The sequence below is a fragment of the Anopheles coluzzii genome, chromosome 2 (assembly GCF_943734685.1).
Source record: "Anopheles coluzzii chromosome 2, AcolN3, whole genome shotgun sequence".
NCBI lineage: Eukaryota > Metazoa > Arthropoda > Insecta > Diptera > Culicidae > Anopheles > Anopheles coluzzii.
In genome coordinates, this window is record NC_064670.1 from 115013154 (window position 1) to 115030122 (window position 16969).

Here is a 16969-nt window from a genome sequence, read left to right on the forward strand (position 1 = left end):
AGGATGGGGGTGAGATGCGTGGGTTGGCAATATGTATGGAGAGAGAGAAAAAAAACATATCCTCCCGGTCAGTACAACAACAACATCAGCGTTTTGTGTGTCTAGGGGTTCCATCACCCTCTGCCATGTCCTTTTTTTCCACGCATGAAGGATCGCTTTATTGGTTCGGCAACCATCCAGCAACCTTCGCTTGTGTAAGAGGAAGAGCGACAATGCGAGAGAGGGCGAAAGAGAGCATATTCCACATGGACAATCCCTCGCCCCCAATCGAGGGCCATCTCCGATGCTTGTACGTGAAAATTAAATTAAAATTAACTAAAGCAGAAAAATTTCGCAACGCCACGGTTCGGGTGAACCCGGACCAACCCATCCTGCCCACCCTCACTGTGCCTGTGACGAGCGGACACAGACAGCTCCGGTTGGGCAGGTAAACATCCCGACCGTACCACCCACCAACCGTCATCCCCCATCCACTTCCAGGCGATGAAATCAATGAAAATGCCGCTCCGATCCGAGTTGCCGGAGAGGACATTGAACGGGTAAAAAGGATGCAAATTTCCAGTACGGAAAGCAACAAAAAAACACATACTTCCCCCCAGCGAGGGATGGTAACCTTTCGATGTTCGACACCGTAAACCCACCGAGCAGGGCGGAGGTTTGTTGGATTGTTGATAAAAAATGCAAAGTCCTCCGCAATCGAAGCAGACACACGCGGGGACACTATACCACTTTTTCGATGGGGTTTACTTTCACCTTCAAGCCGGGGACGGGAACGTTTGCAACACATACACGCGCAATAAAAAAAAAACATAGACGGAAGCAACATGTACTGGCCAAATTGAACATTCGATACCTGGACCGTGCACACCTGGGCAGCGCCGTCATCGATTCGGGACTCATCGCGCGCGCCGAGCGCGAACGTAAATCGATTTAATAACGAGCGAAGAATGAATTCTGCATGGACATGTACAGAGCGGGCAGGGTGCTCGTATAAATAATCAAACATGCCGCGCCGGACCCAGTTTGGCGTGGTTTTTTGTCTTCCTTCCTCGTGTTAGCACAGTGCACCTTATCACTGTCCACCGAAGTGGTGTCTATTTTCACTCAGGATGCGCTTTCAAAATGGATACAATTTGGCACGCAAATCGTCCGCGGCGTTATCGGTTTCCGTGCCCGCGACAACACGTACACACACCGAACGCTACTAGTAATTATAAACAACCCACAGGGGCAACAGGGTGGTCTTATGCGCGCCCCCCAGCGGTTGTTGCAGGCTGATTGAATGTGTGGCATTTCGGTCGCACTTTTAGTCGCTGCTTTGGTCTTTCGTTTCATTTTCCACCGCACGGCTAATGAGAGCCAAGCGGGAGTGTTCTGCGCTGCAATGTTCGATTAATAATTTATTGCCTATTGGATGGCAATAATTACCGATCATGACCCCGCGCGTTCAAGAGTGGGCAGCGAAAGCAATCGTTTGCTTGTAGCATTTGCACTCTTCCGCTTGTGTGAGGCCAGTGTTATTGATTGCAAAAACGATGTTTCAATTGATTTGCTGGATATATTGGAAGAAAGACAACATTTTGCATTTTGTTTTAAACTTTTCAGTTAATATTGAGCCATATTTCTTCTATATCTGGCTTTACCATGGGAAGCAAAAAGCAAATGTGCTGCATACCCTTAGGCGTTTTTCTCCACTGAACCGAACTAAATCCAAAAAGTTACCCAATACAAACAATAATAAATTTTCGCCATGAACAAAGACATTTCAATCAGGTTTTCATTTGAAAAGACCGATTTATTATCCAGGAAGAACGGCTTCGGCTTCGTATTGCTTAAGAAAAGACAGATAATGTGTACAAAAATTGTCAAATACTATATAAAAAATAAATTCAATAAATGGCGCCTAAATGTATGCAATAGACTTTACATTATATCGCTAAAAGACATCAATTCTTTTATCGTAACATATGATTAGAGAGGTTTGTTTGTTTTACAGTATTTATTCACATTTATAGAATAAATTCACAAAACTCAACACTTCAGTTTGAGCTACTCTATTTGAAAACTTTTTCTTTCAAAACACATAGCACAAATTGACCAATTACCATTTTCCAGCACTTAGCGACACGGGTCAATATTTTAGTGCGACATGCTTCCCACGAAACTGTTGCGTCCCTGAACCGGGTCGTGTCAATTGCATCATCTTAAAACATTCTTGGCACGGCCCACCGTGGGAGACACACTGCACACGCGGAGCTTAAAATAAAAACCGTGCCATCCGGGCCGTTCGATAACGAATCGATTATGCAACGAGGGAAACTGGCAACCTGTGCAGCGTCCGAAGGGACCGAACCCAACCCCAGCAACAGCAGCTGAACCTGTGGTTATCGTTTGTCAATTTCCGCGATTAAATAAAAACCGTAGCCGATGCAGCAGACACACGCCATGGCCGCGCCGTTTGTACATAATTTCTCCCACCGCACAGCACCAAAAGGGGCCAGTGCGTTCGTGTGAGGAATGTAAGCCGCATGGAATCGATTTATTCGAAACCGAACGATTGGCATAAGCACGGTATTTTTGCTGTTTTCCATACAACACACACACACACAGCGCCAAGAATCAGATAAGTACCTTAAGCGTAAAAGTAAAAAAAAAAACAAAACGGGATGTTATTTTTTAAAGCTTTTTCATGCAATGATGGGTTGCTTTTTTTTACTGCTCCTTCCTGTTTTTCCATTTCCATTTTTTGTTTCCCTTTTGTGAGGGGAAATGATTGTCATTATCCAGACGCACACATTACGGTCATTAAATCAACTGTGGTAGCCGTGTCCATAATGCTTACCGGCGGGAAGGCGTCCTACAAAGCGTCCTACTTTTTTCTTTACAATACCACTGAACTCCCATCCTGAACGGTGAAGAGTGGGAAAATTGATCCTTTTCCGCCGGCATCACCACCGGCATGGCCATGCTCGGGGCAGAAAGGAAAAAAGCTCGATTGAAAGGCAAACGCGCGCGCTCACGGAAAACAACAGAACCAGAAACCATAAATTCATCCACGTCCGTTAATCCGTCATCTCCGTCTCCGACACTTTACACTTCACCATTCCATTGAACGAGAAGTGGCCTTCACAAAGGCGAGAGTGGGAGAGAGAGTGTGATTGTGTGTCTGTGTGGGAGAGACCAAGCATCGCCATAAGAATGCAGATTTTCCGACTTTCCGTTCGAGTGATTTTCCACACTCCGAGACAACTGCAGCACTTCGCCCATCGTCACGCGTCGTCGTCATCGAGTGAGCGCCAATCGTAAAATCGCTGCATTATGCCCACCCACAACGGCACGGCATGATGGCATGAGAGGCAAAAGACGCAAAAAAAGTGGAAGCTAAATGGCACCCAACACTGCACTGCAAATGACTGCCGAACGTCAATCGGTGGAAAATCATTGGAAAATAGCGGTCCGATGCAAAATGGAACACACCGAGGCGAGCGAGCGAGTGCGATAAATCGCATCAGCGTGAAAGGAATCTGGAAAACAGACGCGTCCCCTACCATTGCTGCCGAACGCTCGGTGGCGAAGCGCTGGTTGGGTGTAAATTTATTTGGATTTCGGTTCGATTTGCATATTTTATGCATTGATAAGTGGAACAAGGCAGCGCGATCGGATGGGCGAATATGAAATTGATTTTTGCGCGCTGCGATTGGGAATGCCGTCGCCGCATACCACGCACCCGTGGTGGTGGAAAAATTCTGTTTTTATTGATTTTTTAATCCATCCTGCTACCCCTTGACACCTTGCCCTTCTTTCGGGCGACTGCTTGCTGTGACAGGGGCAACATAATCGGTGCAAACGGGAAAAGTGTTTGCTGTTTTAACGTACCGGAGCCTTCTTTTTTGTGTTATTTTTACACCCCGATTGCGGGACAACTTTCACTCGCTATCGATTACGCTTTTGCCCGCTGTCAGATAATTGTTTTCATTCAATATTTTTCCACCCCTCGCTCCGCTCACAGCTCCGAGCGTGTGTGTGTGTAATTTATGAGCCGAGAAGCTGCATTGTCATTGCCGTACAAGCGAAAGCGCCTAACAGTATGCAATCCGCCTTTCCGTAGTGGATTTTGCGTGTCCATTAGCTGCCGGAGCACGCCGAAACGCACATCGATTTGCCATAAAACTCCATTAAAACCTTTTTGGTGCCCAATTTTGAAACACCAATTTACTGTCCTCTGTTCAGCACTCTTTCGTCCCTTTAAGCATTAACGAATGTAAGGTCCATCCCGTACTGATTACCGGAGCAGATATCGGCACAAAATCGTGCGCCGCACCGCCCTGTCCAACTGTCACGTATGACTGCGGATGCACGTCGCACCATAATTTGCTGCCAATGTAGTTTCGCCCGTTAGCCCAGCGAGAGCACGCAAAAATGTTTTCCCTCCATTTTAAATGTGCGTTTGCTTTTCGGCTGTCCGTAATTCCGTCCTGAAAGCCAACGAGAAACGTCAACTTCTGTCCCCAGAAGTCCCATGTGTACGCTTTCGAAAAGAAAGTGGAAATCTTTCGAAACAACAAACTAACAAAAAACCAAAACCTTCTCGAAAACGGGAAAACATCTTGCGAGGTGCGATACAGTCACACTGCTTTTCACAAAAAAATCACGAAACCCTCCGACCGATGTCTATGGTTTCTATGGTTCTAAAAATCGCAACAGCTAATGTGATGGTAGTTTGAGTAGTTTCAGCAAACAGCCAACATCTCCCATCCACTACTAAAGCGAGCAAAAGGCAAACTGGTCACTATGCGGAAAGGGAAATACAGGAAACGGGATCCGTGGTCGAAGGTGAGCATGGGGCGGGTGCACTCTCGAATCGCCCAAACCATTTGGGAGACCTGTTATATGGGTCCCTTAATAGACATAAAGTCGCCAGAATGTATAACAAGATGACGCAAACATAATTGGATATTTGATACCGTTTTCGTTCGGCCGGCCGACGCCCGTCGCCCGACCACCGGTCAGTTTGAATGACCTCCTCCCACCCAGAACGTTGGCGAAAGGTCTGCTGACGAGCGGACTTGGCGTGGCGGTGTGAGAATACACTCCTGGAATGAAGTAGAAGCAGTAGCAGCAGTAGCCGTAGCATCACATTCAATTCGAATTCTCGCCCTGTGTAGACGAAAGACGGAACAACAGAGCCGGAGCGCTCGTTCCTACTTAATACTATTCGGTGCCCATTAGCAGCAACGGCCGGAATAACAATAAAAGCAGTCAACGCTCCCAGGCCCCCCCCCCCCCTTCCAATGCCTTTTTAGCTTCCTGCCTCTTGGAACGACCCTTGGAATGCCGCAGTGTTGCCTTCCATTCCCCGCCACCGACGAGAACGCAAACTTTTGCAACACCGAAAGCCGAATGAACTGAACCTTTCAACTTCATTTGACTCGGTCCAGCGCAGTGGGGGCAGCGCACCACTGCCGATTGCGAATTTCCAATTTTCCATAAAAAGAAAACTCCGCCACTCCTTTCTCCGTTCCATGTCCGGTTTCAATGGAGGCGATGGAAGGTCCCAGGGCCGGGTTTGTTTGGGGAATATCTTCCACCAGTTGTTCTTCCACCTTCAAAGCAACAACATCACGTCGTCAGTGGCGACTTTCTCTCTCGCGCGCGCCATCCAAACCCCAGCGGCCAGTGAATGTTTAGGAATCAAGGGAGAAGCAACAACAACAACAAAACAAACGCGCTCGGACTGCCCTTTAAGCTGCAGCACCAAGGCAAACCACGGGCCAGGCCCCTAATCCCGACGGGCCGTAAAGCTGCAGCACGGAGACGCGCGGATGCTTTTAAATTCTGCCGCCGCTGCTTTATTTCCCGTTTTTATTGCCACCTAGCCGGGCGAGTGCCGACGGGTCTTTCGGCACATCCAGAAGATGTGCGTTTCGTCGCTTTTATTTTTGGTGAGGAAGCGTTGGGGAAGCAAAATAAATGTTAGCTTTTCCCCCTCCCCGCGGTCTCTGCCACTTTCACGCCAGCCTGGCATGGTTTGGGGCCTGCCCCGTTTTGTACCAGCTCGCAGCAGCGGACAGAAGTGCGTGTTAATGAAAATGAGCCACCAGGATGATTCCACGACTGCCCTTTCGGGCCATTTTCGCTGTGTTCTCTTTTTCAGTTTTCCGCCTGTAAAAAAGAAAGCGTTTGGAGGGAAGTTGGACTAGAAAATATCAAAACCAGCCCCATTTCGGGTCAGCTCCTTCGGTCAGCTCCCGTGGGATGATGCAACAAAAATTGAGGACAACGCCTCCCCCCCAAGAACCGTGCCCGTTCATGGGGCGAAATGGCACATGGCTTTGATTTTGTTTATGTTTACGGTTCGGAAATGGCATCTTTCCCCCCGGAATCGATCGCATTCCCGAGGTCAGTCAATGGACGGTTTTTGTATGTTGTTGTTGTTGCTTTTTTATTAGACTCTTGGGTGTAACCGAAACCGGATGAGGCACCAAATAAAACTGGGAGTGTTAAGAATTGATGCTTCGGTTCATTGAGCACGATTGGTAATCGATATCCGGAGCCGTGAATAAAGAAATAATTGCCACAGGATAAGTCCCTCAGACCTCTTCCTTTTGTTGCTGGAAGAATTTTAAAAAAAATGAAGCATTTCACCTTTAAAATTAATTCTGACATATCGTTTCCCGTGCACAAAACGCTCTAATTCTTCCCTTTTTTCGCGTCACGCACCAACATTCAACGAACAAAACGGAAGAACAAAAACCCTCTTTAGCCATTCCTCTAATCAAACATTTGTAATCCCCCTTAATCCCCAACCGGAAACACTATCGCAGTGCACACTTAACGTTTGCTTGTACTCCCATGCCCCTGGCTCCCGTTCCAGGTCCCAAGCACGGTTGTTCCACGCTCACGCAATCCGACCGTGGCGGACGAAACAAAACGGCGCATTAGCATTGTAATGCGTATCACTTTAACCATCAACAGCAGATTACAGAGAGTTAGAATTATGTTAGAACCGCCAGCATGCCGGCCCCTAATGCCCAACCTCCCAGAAGTGCGAGAAGACGATGGCGCGGCTGTGGGGAGAGCTTTTTCCTGCCAGCAAAGGATACACGGTCTCCAGTTACCATTCACAGCACGTGCAACGTGCAGTTCGTGCCAACCGAACACGACACCTAACAACACGTCCAGTCCTTGTTGTCGTCGCTGCCCATTAGCTAATCCCAATTAAACGGTGAGCTGCCCGAGTGAGTTGACTCGCCTGTCACGAGAGCGTATTCACACGCACGCACGCACGATAACGATAACGAGAAGAACGAGGCACAGCAACGAACTTACCGTTGTACAGGATGGTCGACTCGCGCGTTGCCGCTTCCGGCGAGTGGGGCGGCGGGCTCGGTGCCGTTGCACCGGCCGTCGGTGAGGAGGGACCCCAACAGGTGGCCACGGTGCTGCCGGTGGACTTGCTGCTCGCTGCCGTGGCCGTCGCTGCCGCCGGCGAATCGCCCACCACGTCGATCTCTTCGTCCTCCTCGACGATTTCACTCGCTGCCGGCGGTTGACCGCACTCAGGCGCCATCGTGGAAGGGGAGCTGGATGTGCTGCTGGCATCACTACTGCTATTGCTACTACTGCTGCTACCGGCACCACTTCCACTACTACTACTGCTGCTGCTACTGCTTCGGTCCACCGTCGCGGGTGAAGATGCTGTCGTCGTGTGAGAGCTGCCCGCGGTTGGGACCGTGTCCAGCTGCTCCTGCTCGCCGGTCGGTTGCTCCTCTGCCCGGTCCGGCCACGGGTAGGCTTTCCATTTTTTCGCCATCAAACAGCGGGGCATTTTGAGAGTGGGCGTTTCTTTGTTTGTTTGTGGGTGTCAATGAAGAATGTGGACGAAGACTTTCCGCGAGCTCCAAGTCGTGCTCGCGCTACCCCGAAATAATGCCCTCGGGTTAAGGACTCGGGACTGATGAGGATTTTGTCGTTCAGGTACTTCTAAATACTGGCCTGCAAATGCAGCAAGTGCATCGCTCGTCGCGCTCCTCACGGTTGAACCATCCGTGCCATGGCGAGCTAGCGATTGTTTCGGTTCTTCCTTATCGCAATCAATACTACTGGTTGCATTCGAGGTAAATACTCGCCACCACTCACAGAGCTTCGAGCAGGATCGACTTTCAGCACGATATATCACCACTTGGTATGTTCAGCAATTGTTGATTCTTCCCCGCGTGTCGATCCTTGTTAAGGTGAAGCACCCGGAGTGGCACCCGCACGAACCGGATACGTGAAAGGCTACCGTACAGTTTTATATCCGCCCTGGCTCAGGACGTGCTGGGACTGCTCCGGGAGGTGGATTCTCCCGTGGGGGAATTCCGGTGCTACGCTGACGCCTCTGAAGGCACCAGCAGCAGAAGAATGGAATAAATTTTACGCCAGAACGTGACACAGATACGAAAGCACTTTGCACGACCGAGAGTGGCGCAACGAAGGGAGCGCAGTATTATTCCGCACCGGAACCAGTTTAAGACCGAGCACGTGCACCGCGGATGAGTATGAAGAATTGTGCAGTCCTTTTTTTGGGGGATGGTGGGACAGTTTTTTTCTTTCGTTTTCGCTACACACGTCACACCAACACGGAGCTGCGAATGTTTGCGTTAAAAACGGACGCGTAAAACGCTACACAACGGCACAGAGAGTGGCAAGATTCGAACGAGGTTAGTCCATCAAGCAGAAGATGCCCGACAAAATCAACCAAAACAGGCCGGAAACAGACTTACACTAACACATAACCCAACACATCGAACCTGGTGGCACTGGGGCCGGCGCCATACCGCTTCATCCAAGCCGCAGCACTTGGTGGTGGTGGTGGTGGTGGTGATGGACGATGCCACTGCCGGGGCAGCACCTACCGGACACCGGCCGACCGGAGCCCGGTTCGTTCGTTTGCATCGAAAATCGATCGCACAGCCTACTTGCTGTGGCAACCTGGCTCCTGCTGCGGTTGCTATTGCTTTGACAGCTTTATTGCTTTACTTCCTATTGCTTTTCGGTTTGCCGCTCGTTTGGCGAGCAGCGGAAATAATATTGGACTTTACTTTCGTCTGCAAAACTGCGTCTTAATCCGATGTTTTTGTTGTTGTTGTTGTTGTTGTTGCTGCATCTAGAGGGAACAGCGGTAGTCGCTGCTCGGACAGGTTGCTGCAGCTTACAACTTCAGAGTACCAGTTCAGGATAGACGAAACGGTTTGCCAGCGAAACGGCAACAGACTTGTAGAGATAAGCACAGACAGCTTTACGGTAGAGAGTTCGTCGTTTCGGTCGTTCTGAGCGGAGGTGTGTTACAGTACAGTACAGGCTCAGAGGAGCAGAAGCGGTACGACACAGTTCATCAGCCTCGTCAACTGCACGGTACAGGCAGAGATCCGAGACAGTCTTCGAGACAGAGCTGGAGGGAAAGAGAGACAGTAGAACGACCGATAGTGTAAGGACGAACCGAAGGGCGTTATCCTAGTTCATGGTGGCGTTTTGTGCGGGGGGGCCGTTTATGCCCTTTCTAGCTGCTCGTTACAGCAGCCGCAGCAGCCCGCACCATTGCACGGTGGATGCGACGAAACATTGAATCCCAATCGCTGTGGGACAAGACCAGGCACACAATACACACCAAAACTGCACTCAAAAACTCATCCGAAACACCGACGAACTAAAGGTGGTTAAACCGAAACGACACCAAACACGCGACAGCGTCCCGCACAGTTGCTAGCGCTCATTGCCTCAAGCCGATCGTTTGGTTGGCCACTACTAGAACTTGCCCGGCCACTTCTTCTTTCAGCATTGATTTCACAGATTCACGGTGCACTGTGCGCGATAGTACGGGCTTAGTATGTCGATCAGCACCGATTTTCACTACACTTCCACCGATAGGCTTTATTTATCTTCTCTTTTTGCACAATTTTACACGCTTTGGTTTGCAACTATCGAGTAGATGAAAGCGTTGACAGACGACAGAGAAACACTAACCGAGCGAAAGTAAACACTTACACACACACACACACACAAACACTCACGCACCGTACTGCAGACACTACTAGCACGTGACAGATGATGGTGACGCTTTTGTTTTTTTTTCAGTTTGTTTTGTCGGAGAGTGTGGAAAGAGCCGCGCACTAGGTAGTAGACCCCGGGGGAAAAGGAAATGGCGGGCCGATACCGAAGTCCAGGTAGGTTAGGTATGGGATGGAAGTGTACACAAAAAGACAGGAAAACAGGTTGATACAATAGAGAGACGATACGAGAGACAGAAAAAAGTATCGGCACGACAACCGCACTGTACGAACCGTCGAGGGCGTTTGAATCCTGGCCGGCGCCGTCCGGTTGCATTTATGAAACCGAACATTCGGCAGGCCCGAAGCCCGAACGGTGCCCGACCCAGGCGGGCAATATCCTGCCGCGGTTGGTTCGGGTTGCCTTCGGTCGCCTTTTGGATTTTCCAGGGTTCGATGTGTGTGTGTCTGCCCGAACACACGCAAAAACGGGGGAAGTAGGGTTCGTGCTCGCAAACAAGTTGCAGTCACCCGTACGGCAACAGCCAGCGGAGAGTTGTATGCAAGTTGCACAAGTTCGCGTCAGCAACACGTTGGCTTAACAACAAACACACACACCAACAACAAGGTGAAACCGAAACCACGCAACAAATGACACTCTGGCAACAGAATCCTTACAAAATCCTGTCGGTAACGCTCTGTGCGTGTGCGTTGTGGACCGTGTTTAGTTCGGGGCACGTTGGTTCGGTTCGATTTTCCCCTTCACGAAGGCACACAAACACACACAAACATATGCGTATGCCGAAGCACGAACTGGCCACCCTATATGTCCCTGTAGCCCGGTGTAGTTTATGCTTTATGCTTCAGTGGTTTCTTTCATTTCCTTTCCCTGTTCCGACAGCGGCGTCCGTGCCTCGACTGTCTCATTCTCGCTCGCTCTGGTCGGGCCGCTTTGCTTCCGGCTGACGTGTGCCAGCGTACGCGAGCCTGCTTTGTTGATATCTTATTTCTAGGCTGCATGCATCGTTTTCTATCCCTTTTTAATGTTTTGTTTCCATACAAGAACCGAGCATTGAATTCTGTTCTATCGTGCTTCTGTTTCAACCAACATGTTCCGTCTCTTTCCGTTGCTTTCACTCGACACCGGGCTTATGAATGAAATTTATGCTGCTATCTTGTTGGTTACACTGGTTCTTCTCACTCGGTTTGCTAGATGGCGTATATGTGAGCGCATTGTTTTTCTCACCAGCTCACATGCTTCTCACACGAACGCTTTGGTGATATTTGTCACCATGTTGCACAACATCTAACGCGCGTTATCAACGCATTTAAAGTTTCGGCACGTGCTTAATGTTTCGAATTCATATTGTTTGTCCATTTTTCTTTCCCATCGTATTCAAAATAACAAAATTTCTGAAAAGCATCGGTTACTTTTAATTCAGATAGAAAATATCCAAACAGCTGCGTCTACTAATCGCTGTAGAAAATTAGCTGAATTTCTACACTAACTTCAAAGCTAATTCTTCCAAGATTTTTTACACTGAGTTTGTACGCTTAGTTTCTATGTTGATTTCTTTACTGAACATATTCTGACAAGAATGGTTCGTTAACTAACGAAACCATTTACAGGATCAGAATAGGCTATGAACCAGTTCCAACACCAGACTAAGTTTACGATTCTTTCGGCACACGGATCAAATTCTAGAACAATTTCATATGTAATATCATTGCCAAGATCAGAAAGCATTCAGTTACAGTTCCATGACTGGTTTGGCGGTATAAGTGCGTAATCGGTTCCAGGGCCGTTAAGGGCTCGTGATCGGTTCCAGGATCGATTTGAAATTTGCATCAGTTCCAGGACCGGTACGGATTAGCGATCTTTTCCATGACCGGTATATATTTACTATCAGTTCCAAGACACCCAGATATATACCAGGGTGCACTTTCGGTAATGGGTCAATAAGAGATCCAATATTAGTTCATAAACTTGAACGGGTTTTTGAGCAGCTTATTTTGAGTGCACCTCGGAGTTTAAAGAAATCTAGAAATTGTGTTACGTAGCTCGGTAATAGGTTCAAATTAACTAATAAAAGCATGAAAGTAACTAAACACTCATGTACTTCTGTGAAACATGTATAACTGTATTCAAGTATTTCTATGTTGTACATATGTTTCTATTTCTATGTTCTATGTAAATACGTTTTTCTGTAAATCATGTAATACTTTTTTGGGATGTTAAGGCCGGGCTACATTGATCGTACTCGCACGCGTAATTTTGATTTTCACTAGCGCATCTGGCGGCGGCTGACCGAAGCATTTTGCCAAACAATTTGGAGCCGCTCCAGAAAATACGTTAATTTTCCATGTTTTTTACTTAAATCGGAGGAGAAAAGTTTTGTAAAACGTAGATACACATGTCTTGCACACATTGCATCCATTTTTGCAATGGAAAACGATGAAAAAACTACTTAGTTTTGAGATCCGGCAGGTCCATTCCCTCGATGACCAAAAAAAGCTTCCACCAGCCGCCGCCAGATGCGCTAGTGAAAATCAAAATTACGCTTGCGAGTGCGATCAATGTAGCCCGGCCTTTAGTGTTGTATTTTCTTTTAAATACATGTAATTATTTGTGAATATGTTAATATCTCAACGACAAGAAAACCAGGTTGTCGTACAACATTATTAACCATTATTGTTATCCGTTAATTCATATATATCTTAAATAATCATTGCAAACACTACACGTTTTAATTAAAGGTATCATAGTCCTTATTCCATGTTCGCAAATAATATTCCAGATGGGTTGAGCCTTTCAAATGCAGAACTGCTGAGTTAAAAAAAACAATTAGTATACAATAATCGAACTATTAGAGGCTGAACTGTCCAAACCATAAATAAATTATTTCAAAATCAATGTTTTAAACGCTTGTATTACGCTTTATTCATCGAATATAATTTTAAAACGTTCACACCATATAAAAACTGGCTAATGGACCACCTAACATTATTCGCCTTACATCTAATGACTATTATACAGTCTCACTTGTAAAGTGAAATGTGTTGAACAGCTTGTTCAAGTGTAGCTTCAAACAAAAACAAAAACCAAACATACAACACACTGTGATACAAATGAAAAAAACCCCACTCTATTGCTTGTCTTCTTCGCCCAGCTTCTCAACGGCACTTGGTGAGGTAAAGAAATTTTCCACCTTCAGCTGCAGCTCACTGATAGCTCGCTTCACGTGCTGCAGCCCACCGGAGAGCAAATTCAAAAACGATTCTGCATTCTGCTCATCGTTCAGTTGGCTTTCGGAAACACTTTCATTTTTCTTTTCCACATGATCCGTTTCGGGGTGTTGCGTTTCTTGCACTGTTTCAGCTGGTTTGGCGTAGCTTTGGGCATCTTCTTCTTCAACGTTTGGCACTACGGTTTCAACAGCTCTGGGCTCATCCTCGGGGACAGGTTCGACTGGGTTCGTTTCTTGTGCTTCTGTCTTTTCTTCTTCTGCTGCTGCTGCTGCTGATTGCTCCATTTCTTTATACTCTACTGCTTGTTCCGCTTCCGCTTGAACGGGTGCTTCTGTTGATGGTGATACAGTTTCCTGATCAGCCATCGTTAAATCCTGAGCATCAGCAGCAGTAGTAGCATCAGCAGCAGTTGTAGTAGAGTCCGACTCCGACTGTGCCATGCGAGCTCGCCTCGGAGAGGCTAACGCGGACGAACATATCGCTGCTATAATAAGCACAGCTACTAACGAATACTTCATTTCTGTAAAAGAGAATTTGATGTTTACTTACTGGTAAAATCAATCAATCATCGTTTCAATACACTTACTGCAAAATGGTAGTAGTGAGTAATTATTGGCTTCTCCCAGGATGCTAACAATCTCTCACACAGCAAACCAAATTTTGTGCGTTACTTGCAACCCTCTATGAAGAAATGCTAGATGGCATTCTGCAAGACCTCCACTTTATATAGGCTACTTTATTCTTACGAGCTCCCTTAACCAGTGTCCGAGACACACGGATCCAAAGACTTCTTATCACCGCAGGTGTTAGCCGCTGCATCGCTAAACAATCTCGTCCAGAACGTGTCGTTAGACGCAAATATGCATCGTTCGTCGTTACTACTGCCAAAACGAGAACCCGCGAACGTCACGTGTGTCAGGGGAGCTACTGTCTAGGTGGAACTTTACTATTATGTTACAATTCAACATACTTTATTCTTTCCTATTGCTATATTTTGAACTATTACATCACCGTGTAACAACGTAAGCTGTAAGCTACAATTAAGTCTATTGCATAATTTTCACCCACAAACACACACCCAACCTTTTTTTGTGCAAAAAAACGAATGCTTACTTTACGTTACTATGTATGCCTTGTTTTTTTCTCTCCACCACAGTACTGCAACGGTTGCCGCGACACCGTGGCCCGATACAGCTTTATTTACCAACAAACCAACGTTGGTTGGTACAATTTGTTTGTTTTGTTTTCACACCAGCTGTTTGCCACACGTGCGTACGTGTGTGTGTGTAATTGTTATTTTTTATGCTTTTCAATGTTGTGGTCTATTTTTTCTATATTGAAATGTTAATATAAACTGCCATTCAAGAACCTGCACATGTTTTTAGTTAACAATGTATGGAAACAAACATGGCACAGAATGAAACAACTTGCTCATATTGTTTGACTTGTAGACATCAGTAAGTACCTAGTTATTTAGTACTCATTTTGAAACGCAATTATGCGCAACAATATACCTTCTTCTTCTTCTATTTGACGTAAACGTCCTACGCGGACATGCTGGTCTATACAGGCCTTCAAGACTTTATTCAGTACCAAGCAGCCGGATAGTCAGTCGGAGGACGGTTTGTTCTGGGGTTGAAACCAGGACAGGAATGTTATTGAGTCGTGCATGTTGACGCCTATACCACGGAATCGCGAAACAATGTAATATCTTTGTTGAACCATTGAAGTGCAATAATTAGTTCTAATTTATAACATATTTTCTACACAGCTTTATTGAAGATATTTATTTATTCGTGCCATTCTTCATAAATTTAACACCACTGTTACTATCAAGACCAGCACAGAGGAAACTCCACGAATGGTTGCTCCGGACATTTCCGGTGCCGTTGTCGTCGCTTCCTCATCCGACCGACGCACCCGACTGTAAGCGGCTCGTACCGTTGGCGGTGGACCTCCGGCAAAAAAGCAATCCGTACCAGCCGAATGTGCGTAGTCGCACTGGCAAGACTCATGGTTCCAGTACAACCTGGTCGGGCAGCTCAGCTCAACCGGAACGGCCGAAACGCAAGCGTAAAACTTCTTACAATCACTGTGCGGCATAAAGATCACTTCCTTGGCCGGATTGGCATACACCGGACAGCGGGAAAGCTGCGGTGGACACTTGTTAACTATCGGAGGTGCATCCAGTGCTAGTGACTGCAACACAGCACACTTCGACTCGGACGTGAATGGAAGGCAGGTGGTCTCGTCAGCATCCCATTCCGAGCCCGGTGGACAGCGCAGTTCGATCGCCTTTGTCCCGCTGCAGACAAGGTAGCGGGTGCAATCGGTTGCATGTGGCGCGTAGGGTTTATCTCCCAGGCAGGGTGAAACATCTGCCGTAAAACCGGACACAAAATTCACCAGCAAACAAACGGCTAAACCTAAAACAGACGAAGAGCTTGTAAGATTTAGTTGAAATAATGTATGCTCATCTTTGAAAACTAACCTATCATCTTTGCGGCGTCGAATCTGTGAGGTCTGTGCTACACCGATAACTTGCAATAGTGAGACTGATAAAACACTTTTCTCCAACAAGCGGTCACATACAATCAGCATGATATCATCTTTTATAGCCATGCCGGTCGTCGTACATCAAGTGTGATGCAGTCAAGTGGCCGGAGAGTGAATCGATGTAAGTCACCACGCGCCATTTGCTCAGTAATGTTTGCACTGGAGTGTTTCTTGTTTTACTTCTAGCAAATGTATTGACGCCATGGGCCACGAGGGATAGCGACATCGAGGTGTTTGCTATTTTTAGTGCAACCAATTTCACTATCTACACAGTGCAGTGCCGCACTACATAGTTCGAAGGTCATTGGTTGTACGTCTATTTGCTTACTGTAAAGAATGTACGATAAGTAACAAGCGTTAAGGTTGCTTGAGGATAGTTGAACTTTATATTTTTTTATAAAATCTCCTAATAATTTCTATTATTTATTGTAAATCCTTTACATTAAATACAATCAAACTTTCCTTCTAACAACACCCCTTCCAATCGATTTAGCTTCACCCTAACACAACCCTCTAAATGGTTCCGAAAATAAAATGAATACATTTACCCGCCCACTATCAACCACGCACACACCGGCTCACTCCAAAATTAAACAATAATAGCTACTTCAAATATCAACAGGAAGATTACCGACACAACCGTGCCAGCCCGCAGTGTCAATCGGAAGCGGACGTGTGTGTGCGTGTGTGCTACGTATGTAAAAATATTCATGCATCACGGTGCAGTTTAAACCACTATTGGTTTCTACCTGTAACCCCGCCCGACCGACCGCCAGACCCTTGGTCGCGCTGTTATCATTCAGCGCTGAATCACCCTTTCAACCCTGCGGGAACCACCAGTTTTCAAATTTCAACCACTTTGACGGGCCCAAACCCGAGCATTCTCTCCCTCTTTCTCTTCTACTCATCGTCGTGGTTGCCACTGTGTGTCCCGGATCCCGGATTTGAACCTGGCTGTCCTCCCGCTCACCTTTAACCTCACACGGGGGGGGTTCGCTTTTTTCTGTGTTTTGCTAGAATATATATATATACACCGTACGCCAGATTAAATTACGCATTCAAACGCAATTGGTTACATTTACATAAATTTGTGCACGGGGGCCACTGACGCACACCACACGTCCCAGAATGCCCTT

The 16969-nt window shown here is 46.9% G+C and overlaps 3 protein-coding genes across 4 annotated transcripts in view; all 3 read right to left on the reverse strand.

Annotated features, from left to right (window-relative positions):
- LOC120949053 (protein glass-like) overlaps positions 1 to 10386 on the reverse strand; it is a 62963-nt gene extending 52577 nt beyond the window's left edge. Inside the window, exon 1 of the mRNA XM_040366024.2 lies at positions 7330 to 10386. Within this exon, the coding sequence (XP_040221958.2) occupies positions 7330 to 7828 (499 nt within the window). The 5' untranslated portion in view covers positions 7829 to 10386. The remainder of the gene's footprint in view (positions 1 to 7329) is intronic.
- A 2552-nt stretch (positions 10387 to 12938) lies between these two features.
- On the reverse strand, positions 12939 to 14948 carry LOC120949978 (uncharacterized). Its single transcript, XM_040367650.2, has 2 exons — positions 13864 to 14948; positions 12939 to 13797 (listed from the first exon to the last, which is right to left on the reverse strand). The coding sequence occupies exon 2, from the start codon at positions 13793 to 13795 to the stop codon at positions 13175 to 13177; it is 621 nt and encodes a 206-aa protein (XP_040223584.2). The 5' UTR covers positions 13796 to 13797; positions 13864 to 14948; the 3' UTR covers positions 12939 to 13174.
- Positions 14949 to 15019: 71 nt separating this feature from the next.
- On the reverse strand, positions 15020 to 15914 carry LOC120949175 (peritrophin-1-like). 2 transcript variants are annotated; one of them, XM_049605401.1, is made up of 2 exons: positions 15769 to 15914; positions 15020 to 15720 (listed from the first exon to the last, which is right to left on the reverse strand). In XM_049605401.1, the coding sequence occupies exons 1-2, from the start codon at positions 15897 to 15899 to the stop codon at positions 15084 to 15086; spliced, it is 768 nt and encodes a 255-aa protein (XP_049461358.1). In that variant the 5' UTR covers positions 15900 to 15914; the 3' UTR covers positions 15020 to 15083. The 2 variants fall into 2 exon arrangements, with proteins under 2 accessions (XP_049461358.1, XP_040222191.2); XM_040366257.2 differs by having other exon boundaries at positions 15020 to 15703; positions 15769 to 15858.
- Between the last annotated feature and the right edge of the window lie 1055 nt (positions 15915 to 16969).

Coding starts and splice junctions, on each gene's coding strand:
- LOC120949175 (XM_049605401.1), bottom strand. CDS start 15,899: ATGGCTATAAAAGATGATATCATGCTGATTGTATGTGACCGCTTGTTG. Junction 15,721..15,768: donor CGACGCCGCAAAGATGATAG/GTTAGTTTTCAA, acceptor AAATCTTACAAG/CTCTTCGTCTGTTTTAGGTT.
- LOC120949978 (XM_040367650.2), bottom strand. CDS start 13,795: ATGAAGTATTCGTTAGTAGCTGTGCTTATTATAGCAGCGATATGTTCG.